General features: G+C 42.9%; 1 protein-coding gene across 11 annotated transcripts in view; it reads right to left on the bottom strand.

The window, feature by feature from the left end:
- The window catches only part of GIGYF2 (GRB10 interacting GYF protein 2), a 126,485-nt gene that overhangs the window by 7,333 nt on the left and 101,888 nt on the right, over positions 1-17,264 (bottom strand). For 9 of the 11 annotated variants that reach the window (XM_019629000.1, XM_019629026.1, XM_019629061.1 and 6 more), the window contains 7 exons: positions 15,273-15,434; positions 10,839-11,075; positions 6,876-6,998; positions 3,692-3,913; positions 3,358-3,560; positions 2,081-2,235; positions 312-490 (listed from right to left, as the gene is read on the bottom strand). In XM_019629000.1, the coding sequence (XP_019484545.1) occupies positions 312-490; positions 2,081-2,235; positions 3,358-3,560; positions 3,692-3,913; positions 6,876-6,998; positions 10,839-11,075; positions 15,273-15,434 (1,281 nt within the window). Of the gene's footprint in view, positions 1-311; positions 491-2,080; positions 2,236-3,357; positions 3,561-3,691; positions 3,914-6,875; positions 6,999-10,838; positions 11,076-15,272; positions 15,435-17,264 lie in introns of those variants that run through there. The other 2 variants (XM_019629034.1, XM_019629080.1) reach the window with 2 other exon arrangements.

Below are 17,264 nucleotides of genomic sequence, written 5' to 3'. Positions count from 1 at the left end.
GGGTTGATGTGCATCATGGAGAAAGAATGGTTGTATTTGCTACCATTTGGGAAATACACAAAGGTCTCTAGATATGATGGTTCATCAGGAAAGTCATGATTCATTTTTGCATTGAAAAACATAGAAAAATACATCATGACTTTCCCAACGACCCAATAATTTAAAAATATCACGTCTACCACATTTTTAAAAGCTTGGCTCATCTGCTGTACAAAAGCAGTATCTTTGTTTTCATTTTCGTTTCTCTGGCGCTCGATACTTCAGGGTGCTAATGCGCATGCACAGGGCACCGCTATCACTGCTGCTCATACCTGCTGCTGCGGCGGCGGCGGCGGCTGCTGCCGCTGGTTGGCTTTCTGTTTGGCACGGCGCTCGAGGAACTGCTTGGCAAACTCCTTGGCCTCAGACGTGTCTCCTAAGTAGGCCCTGATATAATCATGGACCTCATAAGGAGATTCTACTTCTTTCAGGAAAGAAACAAATGTGGGAACTGCAACACAAGGGGGGAGAAGACATAAAGAGTAATAATGAAATATCACATACAAAAAAATCAGCTTTCGTTTTTTACATATTGTCACACCCAACAGACATTAATGATGGAAATTTAAAAGGTATGTAGCGATTGTGTTAAATACTTTTTTAATCTACTTTAGAAATGAAAAAAAAAGAAAAGCCCCACTATCATCGCAATGCCCCAAATTATATGAAATAGCACAGAATCAAAGACATATCACACATGTTTAAGTTTCACTAAATGTTGATTGAAACAATTGCTTGCCTGAGACTTAAGTTATTTGGGGACTCATTCTTTTCTTAAATTCAAACAACACTTATTAAGTGCTATGATGTGTACTGTGCACCATACAGATACTAAAGATACAGCCATACCCTCCTTCACGTCACTGAGATTTCATACGTTTCGAGAAAATCAAATGGAACATGAAAGCAGTGTGGGAGAAAGGCACAAGTATCAGAGTTAGACAGAGATGGGTTTAAAACTTGACTCTGGGTTTTGCTGGCTGTGTGACCTTGATGAGTTACTTAACCACTCTGAGCCTCATTTCCTAATTTATAAAATGGGAATAAGATCACCTACATTGTAAAGGTATCTTAAAAAACTGCTGCAAAAATTAAATAACTGCGATAATATACATAAACCCCTAGAAAGTGCCCAGCACATGGCAGGTGCTTAATGGATGGTAGCCATTACTATTATTTACTATTGTTTTCTCTGGCTCTTTCAGACCATTAAATATTGTTACAATGTTGCAAAGAACCCTTTCTTCCTTTACCTCTCTGTTTTTAAAGATCCCTGATTTTGGACAAGATGCTGTCAGAGGTAGACTATGAGCTGTGGGAATCTCTTCCACGTGAAGCTGACCAGTCTCTGTTCAAACTTTTGGGGGTGGGGGAGGGGCTCACTTCTACCTAAGGCAGAAAATTCTCTTTTGTGAGCAGCTAACAATTAGCAACTTTTTCTTTGAATTGTGCTGAAACCTGTTCATTCCACATACTGGTCCTAGTTTTACGTTCACAAAATATTGGGTTGTCGGAAAAGTTATGACGTATTTTTTCTCTGTTTCTCATTGCAAAAATGTGTCATGACTTTTCCAACAATCCAATAAATCTACCTGCTCGGTCACAGGATCCTCACCCCCGCCCCCAAAGGCAGGAAGGTTTGAAAGAGTTCACATCACCTCAGCCTTCTCCTGCCCAAGCTGACCTCTGTCCTCACCATGACAGTCACCTTCCTTCGGACTTGGTCTGGCTGGCAATGTCCCTCATAAAATGAGCAGTATGGAACTAGGACCGCCTCTGACCTGTACTTCCTAAGGCAGCCTGAGATTGTATTTACCTTGGTGGCAACCACTGACAGCCTATCTGAGCACAGAATTACAGGGCTTCTCTCACAAGTGATATTACATCTAGTACTGTTAAAGAGTCAAGTTCTCATGGTAGGTGCAGGACCTGACTTCTATTAGGTTTCACTCCTGAGTTCTGGCCCATCATTCGTTTTCCAGCCTCTTTGCGGGTCCTGCTCTGCCATTCCACATGCTGGGTTTCCCTCCCCAATTCTTACCATCCAAGTTATTTGCCGTATTAAGGGCATGAAGCATCTGTTCACACCACTGGGTAAATCCATCTTGGGCTTTATTTACTCCCTGAAAGAGCTTCAGCAACTTTTCTTCTTCTTCTACTTTCTTATTCTGCCGGTTAGACACACCTACAGATTTACTAAAGCAAAACAATAGGGCGATATTATATTCCCAGAAACTGTTACTATATGATTATACTACAACACCACAAATAATGTCTTGGCAACACTGGGTGGCTGTCCAATGCTTGGCTCCAAATAGTCAAATATTTGGATTTGGGGTGAAGCAGGGGTTCCTCAATACCCCCCTTAAAAGCTAGCCTCAGCTAATACATTCCAGTTTGTGAATACAGGGCTTCTTTTCAGAGAAATAATAAAATTCTTCCTGTGTATTCTTTGTTTTTTAATTTTGCTAAGCCTCAGTTTTCTCATCTGTAAAATGGTACTAATACTTCTTTGGGTTATCACCAGGAATAAAGACGTTGTACAAAGGCCTAGAGCACAGTACTCTGTAAACTGAGAGATATTTCGTGTCTTAGTCATAATATGTTAGGTCCTCAATTGAGAAGAATTAATCTGACAACACTACCATTTATTAAGTAGTTGCTATGTGCCAGGCACTTTACTAACTACTTCACATGTATTCATTTAATCTTTACAACTACATCCATGAAGTTGTTATTATCATCTTCATTTTACAGATGAGGGAACTGAGGCTCAAAGAGGTTCCCTCTTGCCCAAGGTCACACAGCTACTAAGTGGTAGTGCTGGGATCTGAGGTCATGTATTCAACACGAGAACCCATGCTCTTGCAACAACACTGTACACTAAGGAGAGAAAGATGAAGGTGAAAGGTAACTCATTTATCATAAAAATAAGTAGGCCGTTACCGAGGTGTTTATAATACTCATTATATTGTCAGTAACTTAAAAATACAATTTAGCAAAAACTGCTAAGATCTAGAGAATACCCTGGAGAAATGTTAAACAACAAAATATATATTACTCTTAATATGTATTAAGTGGTTACCATGTGACAGGCAATGGACTATGTGCTCAGCAACAGAAGCAGCCCCTAGCAATAATGCCGATGTGTTTCTAGGGGCAAGAAAGCAACCACCAAAATATAACCTCATGTGCTTAGATACAGATGAAAATAAAACTAAATAGCTGCCTTTCCCTGCCCACCCACCATCCCACTCCTCACACGCCCCTTTCCCCCAACCCACTGAGGAGCGTGGGTTTGATCATTTTGAGCCCTACCTGAGACTGGCGTTTTTATTTTTATTTGTTGAATTCCTAGGTCCCACCTCTTTCACTGCATCATCCCAGAATCCCATGTTGGAGTTTTTAGTGTCAGCATTACTCCAGATACTACTGACTAGGTCAGATGCCCACTGGTTAGGGGGACCAGTATTTATAGAGCCCCAAACAGAATTCCCAATGCTGGTGTGCAGGTTGGAATGCTGTTAAAGAAAAAGAGACAAATGATGACTGTTAACAACAATAAAAAGATTTTTTGAAACAGAGTCCACACAAGTTAGAAAGATAACTGATACCATCTGTCCAGAACCACCGCGCGGGAAAACGAACCCACCGTATTATTCCGGGTTCTATTTGGCTGCTGCTGCTGCTGCTGCTGCTGCTGCTGCTGCTGCTGCTGCTTCTGCATTTGCCGGGCTTCTTCCTGCTGTATCTCCAGAAGAGACTTGGCGGTACCTGCAGGCTTGCTGACATTCCCCCAGCCTGAGAGTTTCTGCTGCTGCTGCTGCTGCTGCTGCTGGAGAGCTTTCATCAATTCCCTCTGCTGGCGCCTCTGCTGTTGCACAAAAATGTAAAACAGGATTCTGGTTTTAAAAGTCATAGTTACAGATGTCTAGTAACTAATGGAATGCAAATGAATAGGCAGTAGCTACACCAAATTCAACACCTGACAAGGTTAAATCCTTTGCTGCAAATAAAGATGTAAACTGCCAAAGCTACTAAAAGGAGAATAAAAAAATCAAATGCAGAACTACTTCTTAAAAATTAAGTAGGGCTTTTGGTTCAGCACAGAAATGAAATACATGTTTACTGCCTAAAGTCCTACTAAAGTGACAGAAAAAAGAATATTTTTAAAAAGCATAAGTACAAAGAGAACAGAATAAATTTTACAAGCTGGAAAGCAGACAAATGATGGCCAATGTAATAGACCCAATAAGGTGAACCCTAAGTTAAAAGTAGCTCAGAACCAGGCCAATTTATACAGAAAGCTCAGGACAGAGGTGTGGGTATCTCGAACAAAGGCAGGCTGGCTGACAGTCTATAAAAAAGCAGCAGTGAGGCCCCAGACTGCCTCCTACTCCTGACGCAGTTGGGCTGCTATCTCTCTCCCTCCCCAGCAGAAAACAGAAACTTCCCCTTGGGAAAGGCTGAGCCACCTGCTGGGTTTTTCTGTGGGGAGCTGACCCTGCACAAGAGAACACACCTATAGACACCAACAGGTCAGGGCTTCCAACAGAGCAGCCCGGCCACAGACCATCCCGGCAAAGTCCACCAAGGTGCTGCACATACCGCAGCCTCCGGTCTGCTTTTCAGGGCCTTATTCCTGAATATGAACAGACAGCCCAGGAGCAACAAGCATTTGACATAAGCTTCTAAAAGGAAAGCCAAAGACCCAATCAAGCAAATAAACCAAAAAAACAAAATTCAGAGGAAACAAACAAGATGGAAAGCAGGAGCTAGCTGTTTAAAAAGCTATCATCAGTAAGTAACATTCTTAGAGAGGTAAGATGGTACATTCAAGGAAACAAGAATAAGAGGCTATAAAAAGAAACAGAACCAAATAAGGACTCAGAAAAATTTTAATAAGATAGCACACATTAAAAATTCAATAGGACCGAAAGGTAAGACTGAAGAAATGCTCCATCAAGAAAAGATAAAAAGACAGAAAATGAAAACACAGGAGAGAAAATATGAGAAAATCAAAATCAGTCCAGGAGGACAACAAGCAACTGGCAAGAATTCAAGAAAACCCTAATGCTGCGCAGCAAGCCAGAGCATCCAGGTCTGAACAGGCGGAAGGTCCTGGGAAGGACGCCTCCGGGGAAAGCGTGAAATACGATTCTTACATTTCCCTACAGGAAACAGCTATTGAGTAGCATTTTATACCTTTCAAAGAGCGTAGGAGGACTTAATAATTTAAAGAAAAGTCAACAAATGAAAAATGAGGCAATCATTAACTTCTGCCAGACAACAAGATGAACAAGAAAAGACCTGTGATTCTAGCCCTGATGACTGACTATTATTATTTTTTCATTCAGCAGAGACCAAAATTATCGGAACAATTTCTAGCCTTGAAGACAAATGATATACTCTGCTCTGCATCCATTTGCTGATAACCTTTTAAAAAAGAAATAATTTCAGAGAAAGTTCGGTCTTTTTTAAGAGGGTAGGAAATAAAGGAATTTTACAGGTGAAGAAACATTTTAACCTATTTGATGAGGTCAAGCACACTGCCTGATGAATATGTACAGTCAACTCCCACCTTTCTTTGTGTGCCCATGGCTTTCAGTGAACACCACCACCCAGATCCAAAAATGACAATTTGCATTCTGTAACAAATTGACCACTCCAGCTAAAATCATATCCACATAAAGCACTTTCTTCAAGACTACCTCCTGCCACCTTTTCAGAGAGGCCTTCCCAGATCACACTACCTAAAACTAGACGATCACTACCAGCACCAATTTTTATTGTCCATCTCCCCTCAACTAGAGGGTAAGCTTTATAAAAGCAGAGAATTTTGTCAGTTTCAGACTCAAGCTATATCCCCAGACTATAACTATAACCAAGTATAATAGATACTCAGCAAATATGGGATGGATGGATGGATGGATGGATGGAGGATGGATGGACTGATGGATAGATGATGGGTGGATGGATGATGGATTGATGGGATGGATGAATATGGCACCTAATGGTATGCTGAACCAAACCATTTTACGTATTCATTTTCTCTTCTGTCAGGAACTGTATTCTTCCTTCTCCCATCCCCTTTTTTTCACTCTTTTGTGTCTTTCTTATCCTAATGATACTGACTTATAACTATTACAGGGTATAGACTTACATGTAGAGACTTTATTTCTCCTACTGGAATATTTTACGGTTTTCTAGGGTAGTCAGAAAAATCAATACCCTTAGAGAAAATGTATTCTGTATTCTAAAAATCAAATTTACAAAAGGATATCTGCATAAAACTCACCCATAATTCTGAAAAATCCATGTACTTTTGTTTATGCGTTATTCTCTCAAGAGCTACATTAAAATGTTTAAGATAACTTAATATTTATGTTATCCAATCTTAATGTTATTCCTGTTACATCCTTCATTTTGCTAGAATGACCAAATTATGACTAACGAGTTTAAAAATGAGCCGGTATGAGCTGCCAAGAGCCGTCGCGAGCGGCCATCCAGAGGCCGGCGACCGATCTGCCTCACCCGGGAAAAGCGCAATGATAATACCAACATGGGCCAGTGAAGCAACGTCCTCCACAACTAGACTGAAGAAAAAAAGAACGGCAACTTGTCTGTTCCCTTTCCCCCAATTCCCCAGCGCTGTTCCCATCCCCTAATTTCCCAATAAAAATCTTTAAAAAAAAAAAAAAGAGTTTAATAATAAACATGTAATTCAGACACACAGCAGCCTGACAATAATTATCTTTACTAACCACTAACCCATAATGCACACTGGCTATTCAGGAACACTGTTTGACTGAACCACTTTTACTTTTAAAATATACCTCTTCTCGAAGCTGCCGTTCTCGTTCCTCTTCCAGTTTTTGGATTTCAGCCAATGACAGCGTTGCCTGGGATTGACATGCTGTTGTATTGGACTGCTGGCCCCACGTTGAGGAAGAGGGAAGCTAACAAAAAAGGAAGGCAGAAGAGTTCATGAAGAAATGTGGACAGGGAGCCAACAGGCAACAATGCAACACATACAGCCAGACCATACACGCTTCCTTCTGCAGTCCTTTTACATACTGTTCTCCCAGTCAGTTGGCTTCTTTTACTTAAATTTTCTGTCACTACTCCAATGCTAAGATTATTTTAAAACAACTTAAAATACTCACCATTCACTTTTATTTTATCTACCATTTGGGGATTGCAAATTTGTTATATCTAGCACTGACATTTACAACAACATACAGGCATAAAGGGAGAGGAGTAAACAAAACAATCACTAAAATTTTAATCCAAGGAGGCACTAAAGGACATGATATGTGACTTTGCAGTGAAAGGGTTAAGGACAAGGTCTCTGAAGGGAGAGCTGAGGTGGACAGCTAACGGAAGATGCCAGGCACAGTTCTCAGTCTTTTATGAAAAAGACTCACTGTTAACCAAACTAGCTTCTAGTCATGAGCACTAAGCTATTTTTAATTAATTCTATTTTTTCCTATCCCCTAAAATTATGGACTAAAATAGAGTGTAACTATCTGGGTTCTGAACACTCCAATGTTCTCAAAAGCCTGATTATTCTAAGAGAATCCCTTGGTCTTCTAGACCAGAAAAAAATGCACTCTAATTTTGAGACATCTTAAGGATCTTAAAAACAAACAAAAATAACAAAGAAAAAAATCCAACCAGACTTAAATAAGTTTAATTAAAGTAATACATGAACATGAATCAAAACTAACAAAATGCCCCAAAGCCCCTGAGAGAATGACTGTAGCAGAAATCTCTAAAGGTGGAACAGTTGGAACACTTCCAGCCATCATGGACATCACCGAAAAGTCCTCCAAATGGGCACCCACAACACTACTGAACATAATGAACTGATCCTTAACAGTTTGGGGCCAATATGACAGGTAGCAGTGGGGGCATTTCTCTCAAAATGCCCGTGTGCTGGGGTGGGGGAGGGGTGCAGAAGGAGAGAGAGAGAGAGAGAGAGAGAGATAGAGAGATAGATAGATGGGGGACTAGGTAGGCAAAGCTGAGCACAAACAACCACTTTTTCTCCCGAGGAAAGGAGCCACTTGGAAGGTGCTATCAAGATCAGACAGGGCAGTAGACCTCACACCTGGCAGCATCACCTGGGAGGACCTGTGACAACGCAGATCCCTGGTCCCACACTTGATGAACCAGGAGACCCAAAGGTCAGGCCAGGGACCATGTGTACTTTTGTAATTCTGATGTAGACAGCCAGCCAGAACCACTGGCGGTGTCTAAAGTCTCAGTGGATGTGTCACCCCCACTGCACCCAGGAGCCAGTCCCTAGCTGTCTTCAGCAGAGTGTGGGGCAGCACCAGGGAGCGCCGCAGCGCCTCCTGAAATGGCCCAGGCCCCTTTCGGGCAACCCTGAGACCCTTCCCGTTGCTGTGCCAACACACACCTCACTGTGCTTTTCGCTCACAATTACCGGGCCTGCTCTCTAGAGAAAAGCTGGCGAATCTAAGTCTTTCATGACACAAGGTCTGCTGACAGCTATCATTTTCCCGTCTTATCTGTGCACAGGGAATCCTACCCCATTACGGTCCTTACTGCCTCGGGACATTTTCCGTTCCACCACCATCCTGTACAGCCCACTCAGAGAACTGCAGTTCATCCATCACACTTTTCAGAATAATTCTCTCTCAAATCAGAGGCAAACAGTAGGGAATCTGGCACATTTTGTGACCCCTGAATGCCTAATATCTTTCATTGATTTTTTTAAGATTTTACTTCTTTTCTGCCTTGACAGTGCTATCTTACTTTTGAACACTATTTTTTATTTAAAAACAAAACAAAACGATTGTGTTCCACATCCAGTAATGACAGCACAGAGCTCTGTGGACCAACCCCCAGCAAAACTGGTGAAAATTATTTTTTAAAAATCATTCAAAGACTCAAGAAATGCTCCTAAGGGAATAAAGCAAATGACACATTTTTTTAAAGAAAACTTGCTAAAGCTTGATCAGAACAGTCTGTGGTACTTGTACCCAGACCCACTCTCTCCCAGGTCCCCGCTCAGCCGAACAAACTCCATTGCAGGTGAGTGCGGCCACGGACACGGGCTCCCTCCCTCCTCAGCTGCCAGTGAGCACGAGGACTTCCCCCCGGGAAAGCACGTTGGCACGTCTCATCCTAAGTCACAGCAAATACAGCTCCGGGGGGGCTCCCTTCTTATGCCTACCCCCACTCGTAAAGTGGAAGCTACCCTGAGCACTGTGCTACTGAGACAACTAGGGTCCTGCCGCTGCCCCAGCTGGAACGGCCACCAAGCTACTGGGAGAGGCAAGCCCCAAACACTCTAGGCTGCCCTCCCGCAAAGGCTTAACTCCTACAGCAGGGGTGTCACTCCGAGAGAAGCCCTCGGCTGGCTGTTCTCAGCCCCAGGCTGACTGAGTTTGGCTTGGGGGTGGAGCTGGGAGGACCAGGTTGGACTATGGCGAGCTCCAGACCTCCTGTGCAGCAGCGTGGAGCACGGGGAGTGGGCGTCCAGGAGCATCTGAAACAACAGTGAAGGAGCAGTGGCAGGCAGCTGGGAGGAGGCTGGTAGATTTCCTGGAGATGAGGGCCAAACTGTCACCACTACTTTGTGTCAGACAGCCAAGGAAAGAGCATAAAGAACGAATCTCTAATATAAACCTGGGCAAGTCGCTCTTCAAAGAAGCCGGAATTGGACTGGATTGGTTCGCAAAGCAACTCATGCCCCACGGCATTTTTGACCACAGAGGAGGCATCCAGCTGGCAATTAGTGGCGCTTAACCGCCGGACCAGGAAAAGACAATCAAAGAGAGGCCTGCCAAACCAGTGTCACCCCAGAGGGGCTGGGCATACCCAATGCTGCGCCCCCAGAAGAGCAGCAGTAGAGGCTTCACACTTTGGGGACAGTGGGACTCACTAAATTAATCCAGCCAGCCACAAAACCAATAATGCCTAATGCCACCTCTCTCACCACACGCGGCACTCTGTATTCTAACTTACTGTTTCTAGGTGTCTATCCTGTGGGCCTCTTAAGATAGGGGACACTCAGCCTTATTACAACCCCAGACCCCACATGAAGTTATGCACGCCTGCCATAAACCAGCTCGTCTCTTCCCAACTACCCCGTTTCTCCAGTAATTCCACTGCTTTCCCAGTCCCTGAGGGTTTACCGACTAGGAGACATCCCAGCTGCTGCCTTGGTCCCTCAGGCCCAGACCGTCACCAAGTCGGCCCTGCTGGCCCTTCCTAGCCACTGGGACCACCAACATCACACTCTCTTGACTGATCGCCCCGTCTTCACTTCCTACTATTTCAAATAATACTTTGAATGTTCATAAAACAACAGTTTGAATACATCACCTCAGTTCAACTTTTAGTAAACCATGGTCAGCTGTTTCACCTCCTGGTGGAGTCCCACAGACACACCCAAATGTTCTGAGTCTCCTGCTCCCATGAGGCTGTGGGCTCGCGGCGGGCAGCTGCGGTCTCCCACTTACCTTGGTGTCAGCAGTGCTAAACTGCTAGAGTGCACTCCAACGTCTGCTGGGCTGCATTCCATTTATGAACCAAAGACAGCGACTGAGTTTTGCCTGCACCGCTGCTCATGTTCTGGCCTCTCTTACTGATTCCTCTCTTGTTTAAAGGCCTGACATGAAATCTCTGTACCACACTATACTCTGTTGATCAAAATTCCATAGCAGTCACACTCAACACAAGAGGAAGCATGGACCTAACTGCAGACCTAACCGCAAACGGCCGCCAGCAGCTCCTCCCCGGGCGGGCGGGGGCGGGGGCTTTACCTTCATCTGTGCCAGCTGCTGCTGCTGCTGCTGCTGCTGCAGCCTCCGGAGGGCCTCCTGCTGCTGCTGCCTCTGGCGCATCAACTCCTTCTGCCGCTGGAGCTCCAGCTCCTTGCGTTTCCGCTCCTCCTCCTCGTGCCGGAGCCTGGCGGCCTCCTCTTCCATTCGCAGCCGGCTCTCCTCTAGCCGACGCTGGGCTGCTTCTTCTTCTCGTGCCCATTTGGCAGCCTCCTCTTCCTTCCCAGAAGAAAAAACAAGAGAATAAAATATAATTCTGGTTTTTAAAAGAACAACGTGAATCACTTTTCAAGGCTTTTCTCAAAAGGTTTGAGAAACAACAGAGAAAGCAGAAACTTTGCTTATGATGACACAAGGTAGTTAAGTTTTCTTTTAAAATGTATTTACAGTAGCCACAAAGGCCTGGCATGCTTACAGGGTAAAATTTTCACTTCTTTGCTAATTTGTATATAAAAGGAATGTCACTTGGAAGGAACATATGTGGTAAGTACTGATCTCTAAGATCACCGCCAACTGCAACCAAGACCCCCGAAACCTGCTCCAATACCGAGGCAGAGGGAGTTTTTCAGGGCGCTGAGCGCCTACAGCTGCCAGGACCTTGAGCGATACTGATTACTAGGATGCCCCAGCCGGTTCTGGAACCAAAGCAACTTTAAAGACCACTTCATTCAATCCCTATTTCTCACCCCTGGTGGTGCCCCAGGCCCACAGGTTCCTTCGACGACCACTCCCCGACCCATCTTCCACCCCTCTACTACTTTTTCCCCCGGGGCTCACTTTTCTCCTGCTGCCCTCCCTCAAAACCATGCCACTGTGCCTTCCCTAAGCAAAGTCTGTCTCCAGCATCTGCAGTGCTCCATCTTATCCAGACAGCACATTCCCCTCCACTCTCCAGAACTCATGTCAGTCTCGGAGGACTGTCCTAGCCTGCAGGATGCAACTTGTCCTCTGCCCTTTCATTACGTCCAACTATGCCTTTCCTCCTCCTCTATTTGCTTCTAGCTCACCAGAGGCAGCACGGTTTCCGCCTAGCCAGCAAGCATTTCTTTCAGGCTTCTTCCTTGCAGGCAGAGCCTCCGCTCATATCAGAGATTTAAATGCCAGGTTTTGCTTTTTAAGCTTCCAGTATGATCTGATTTAGGCCAAAGGGATGTCTGTTGAGAGGCTTCTACAGATGATTTTCTTCCCAGGCAAGAGGAAAAACAGGTGAGAGAAAGGCCCACTTGCTTTCTCAATGCAGGCTGCACAAGGGTAGGGTATCCAAACTCCTAACCATATGGTAAAAAATCTGAACTCCAAGGTCAACACACCAAACAGCAGCAGAGCGGAGTATGCAGAGGACCTGGATCCTAAGGACGTCACTGAGTCACTGAAGCCGTCTGTAACTGCCATGTCTTCGTGATATGTCAGGCAATAATGGAAACTATTTAAACCACTTTTAGGTGAATATTTTGATTTGCAGCTTTAAGGACCCTAAATGTGGCATTTATTTCTTGTATAATTATCACCCACGTGGTCTGCAAGCTTCTTAGGAATAGAAACAATTTCTTTAAAAGTCTGTACTCCCCGGAAACAAGCACAAAACTGGCATACAGTACATTAATTAAACATGTGAAATGTCAAATGAATAAACCAAAGGCCAAATCATACACCATCTAACCTGGAAGCTACCTACTTCTTAGGCTTCTCAAAGTGTTTTAATTAAGAACTTAGGCAAAAGCAGGTAATCTCCAGCTCTGTGTCAATCTAACCAACAAGCAAGAATCTACGTCCCTAAGAGTAGACTGGGCATAATGACGTCCTCCCTACGGGGAGAGGAGGAACTTTCCTGGAGACACCTGACAAGCACCACAGCAGCCAGGTGGTCAAGGTCTGCGTCAGCAGTCAGAAGTCGCATTGCTAATACATCCCCTGATACAATGTGATGAACATTTTATCTCTGTGATCTTCTTCCTAAACACCCATGACTCCCGTTTAATCATAAGGAAAACTTCAGGTGAATTCCCATAGAGGGTTACCCTACAACATACTGACGAGTATTCCATAAAACTGTCAAGTCATCAACAAGGAAAACGCTGAGAAACAATCACAGCCAAGAAGCAGCTAAAGAGACACACAATGAATGTGACATTTGGGATGGGGTCCTGGAACAGAAAAAGGAGGTGACGGGAGAACTGAGAAAATGTGAATACAAATGTAGTTCATAATAGTGCATCAATATTGGTTTATTGTGGCAAATGTACCTTATTATTATTGGGTTGTCAGAAAAGTCATGACATATTTTGTCTGTTTTTCAAAGGCGCTTATTTATATAAAGAACAAACATCAACCAATGATATAGTGCCCGTTTAGTTTGATAACCTTTTGCCATCTTTCAGTGAGCTTCATAATTCCTCATTCATAGAAGGACATAGTCTTCATTTGCGAAAAACTGAACAGGGTGCTGATTTACAGCCTCATCTGAATTGAACGTTATACCACACAAGGAGTTTTGAAGAGAGAAAAACAAGTGGAAGTCTGACGGCGCAAGGTCAGGTGAGTATGGTGGGTGTGGCAACACATCCCATCCAAGCTTCAATAATTTTTGACGGGTGATCAAACTTGTGTGCGGTCTCGCGCTGTCACAATGGAACACAACTCCTTTACAATTAACAAGCTCTGGACGTTTCTGGATGACGGATTTGTTCAAACTGTCCAACTGCCAACAGGACACATTCGAATTGATTGTTTGGTTCCTTGGTAGGAGCTTGAAAAACACAACACCTTTAAAATCTCACCACACTGAGAGCATAACCTTCCTCTGATGAATGTCTACTTTTCAATGTCATTGAGGCGAATCATCATGTTGGGACCAAGACCGTTTGCGCACCACATTGTTGTAAACAATCCACTTCTCATCACCAGTTATCAGTCACTTCAAAAAAGGATCATTTTTCTCACGTTTAATGAGCATATTGCAGATGTTTATACGCGCCGTCAAATGAACTTCTTCGAGTTCATGCGGAACCCAAATATCGAGCTTGCTTATGTATCCCAGTTTCTTCAGGTGGTCGTGAATGCTTGAATGATGGATGTTCAATGATTCTGCAATCTCTCGTGTTGTGTAACGTGGGTTTGACTCGATCAATGCTTTTATTTTGTCGTCATCAACCCCGGTGAACCTCCGACCGAGGAGCGTCGTTGAGATAAAAATCGCCAGCATGGAATTTCGTGAACCACCATTGGCACTGACGTTCTTATAGAGCAGTCACCGTAAACTTTATGCAACTTTTCACAAGCTTGACGGGCATTCTACCCTTGATGGAAGTAAAACAGTAAAATATGGCAAAAATGCACAGTTTGGGCTTCCATCTTCAATTTGTTGTAAAATCTCCAAAACTCAACCAAATTGCTCAATTTTTTTTTAGAATGAAGCTAGAACTGTCAGCTGTTAAATGACATAGCAATGACATAGATGCGAATGACTCTAGTACTTCCAAAAATGAACCAGTGCCATCTGTTGTAAACATGCATCACGACTTCCAACAACCCAATAATATATCGTATTTTCCCATGTGTAAGATGCACCCTTTTCCAAAAAATGTGGGGTCTAAAAAGTGGGTGCGTCCTATACAGTGGTTGTAGATTTCAAATGCCATAGATGGAACTGAGGACGAGGCAATATATGAAGACAGTGATTCGTCATCAGATACAGATGAGGACAAGCTAATGGCTGGGAGTTTTGACAGTGATGAGGAGTTGTATGAATTTTATGATGAATAAAACTTGAGTTCAATAACTTTATGTAATACATTTTTTTTCAAATTTCGGGCCCCAAAATTAAGGTGCATCTTATACATGGGAGCGTCTTATACATGGGGAAAATACGGTAAGATAGTAACAGGGGACACTGTACCATAATCCAAATTTTTCTGAAAATCTAATATAGTGCTAAAAATAAAGTCTATTAATAAAAAAACCTGCTCTAAAACATTAAAATGAAATGCTTTAGGGGTTCTGGCTGCCTGTAATGGCAGGATGGCATGGTTAACAGTTAGTGGCAATTACTGCATAACCTTGTGAATATATAAAGCAGCACTGAACTGTACACTTTGAAAGCATGAATTGGGGATGACCTTCAGGCAAAAGTTGTCAACTTGTAAATCTCACACTTGGTTTTTTAAGGGTATATCGTCTTTGGATTTCTATCTGGTGGTCTGTTTTTTGTTTATTTTGGTTGTTATTTTATTCAGCTTTTATAATTGCATGTGGGACGGTTATTATAAAAGTGTTGTTACTTTTGTAATATGTGTCAATTAGGTCTCTTTTGGTAATTTTCAGCAACCTGAAAAAGTTTTAGAAAGGCTATCTGAATACTTTCTTAATCACTAATTCCTAGCTTCAAGTAGCAATGAGAAGAGTGAGCCATCTGGTCACCTGTTTGCGTAACAATTCTTCCTGCTTCCGTCTTTCTTCCTCTTCTCTTCTCCTCTCCTCCATTCTTCTAAGAGCTTCTTCTTGCTGCTGCTGTCTTTCTTCCTCTTCTCGCTGTCGCCTTAACGCAATTTCTTGCTCCCTCTGGCGTCGTAGAGCCTCTTCCTATATTAAAAAAAAAGGGTGTGTGTGAAATTCTGAGTCTCAATATATTTCAACATAATTTGAAAAGGAAAAGGCTATATGCCACTAAGGCTGTTAATAGTATATATCAAAAGTATACACGATAAAAAGTTAATATGTAAGTTCAGGAGTAGGCACGTTAAGAGCTAACATAATTTGTATTTAAAATACAAACAGCACTGTACTGTGTGACATCTACCCTGGTTTCTGCATTAGCTACATTTACTGGTTACCCCTAGAAAGGGCTACACTAGGACTCAGGATTTGGTTTCTCCATTGGTACCGTTAGCCCCTATTTTTAATCAACTGAGAATCTACAGTATGGAGCGGTCAAATCAATGCAGCCACCAAAAACGCCTGGTAAGGTAGGACTAAGTTCTCCAGTCAGAAGTACTGAATTAGGGGCCAGCCGAGTGGCACATTGGTTAAGAGCTGGCTTGGGATGCCAGAGGGCCCCGGTTCAGATCCCACATATGGGGGCCAGTGACACTGCCCTCTACAGCTAAGATGCCGAACAACAGCTCAACTTGGAGCTGGGCTGCCGTGAGTCGCCAGCGACGGCATAGGTTGCAACCCCTGCTGCAGTGGGTTGCCAAGGGCTACTACCATGTGTAGCCAGCAGCCAGCGTGAGCGGCCAATAGCCGCCGTGAGCGGCCGTCCAGAAGCCGGCAACTGATCTGCCTCGCCAGAGAAGAGCGCAATGATGGTGCCAACTTGGGCCAGTGAAGCAACGTCCTTCACAACTAGACTGAAGAACAAAAGGACAGCAACTTGTCTGTTCCCCTTCCCCCAATTCCCCAGCACTGTTCCCATTCCCCAACTCCCCAATAAAAATCTTTAATAAAAAAAATAAAATACAGGAGGGAAGGCTCCCAAGCACATTTTATGAAGCCGCTATTACTCTGATCCCAAAATCAGACAAAGATATTACAAAAAAAGAAAACTACAGGCCAATATCCCTAATGAACATAGGTGCAAAAAATCCTCAACAAAATACTAGCAAACCGAATTCGGCATGACATTAAAAAGATCATACACCAAATCAAGTGGGATTCATTCCTGGTATGCAAGGTTGGTTCAATATCCACATATCAATTAATGTAATACATCACATTAACAAAATAAAAAATAAAAATCATATGATACCAATAGATGCAGAAAAAGCATTTGACAAAATCCAGCAGCCATTTATGATAAAAACTCTTAGCAAAGTGGGAATAGTGCGATCATATCTCAACATAATAAAGGCCATATATGATAAGCCCACAGCAAACATCGTACTCAATGGGGAAAGGCTAAAAGCTTTCCCCTTAAAATCAGGAACAAGACAAGGCTGCCCACTTTCACCACTTCTACTCAATATAGTTCTGGAAGTTCTAGCCACAGCAATCAGACAAGAAAATGAAATAATAGGCATCCAAATTGGAAACGAGGAGGTAAAATTGTCATTATATGCAGATGACACGATACTATATAGCGAGAATCCCAAAGACTCCACCAAAAAACTGTTAGAAATGATAAATGAATTTAGTAAGGTAGCAGGACACAAAATTAATATTCAGGAATCAGTTGCATTTATATTCACCAATAATAAACTATCAGAAGAAGAAATCAAGAAATCAATCCCTTTTACAACTACTTCAAAAACAATAAAATATCTAGCAATAAATTTAACCAAAGAAGTAAAAGACCTATACTCAGAAAACTGTAAGACACTGAAGAGAGAAATCAAAGAAGATACAAATAAATGGAAATACATACCATGTTCATGGATAGGAAGAATTAATATAGTTAAAATGTCAATATTACCT

This window comes from Hipposideros armiger, unplaced genomic scaffold (assembly GCF_001890085.2).
Source record: "Hipposideros armiger isolate ML-2016 unplaced genomic scaffold, ASM189008v1 scaffold_17, whole genome shotgun sequence".
NCBI lineage: Eukaryota > Metazoa > Chordata > Mammalia > Chiroptera > Hipposideridae > Hipposideros > Hipposideros armiger.
The sequence above is the reverse complement of the archived record's forward strand: the minus strand, read 5'-3'. Positions and strand labels throughout refer to the sequence as shown.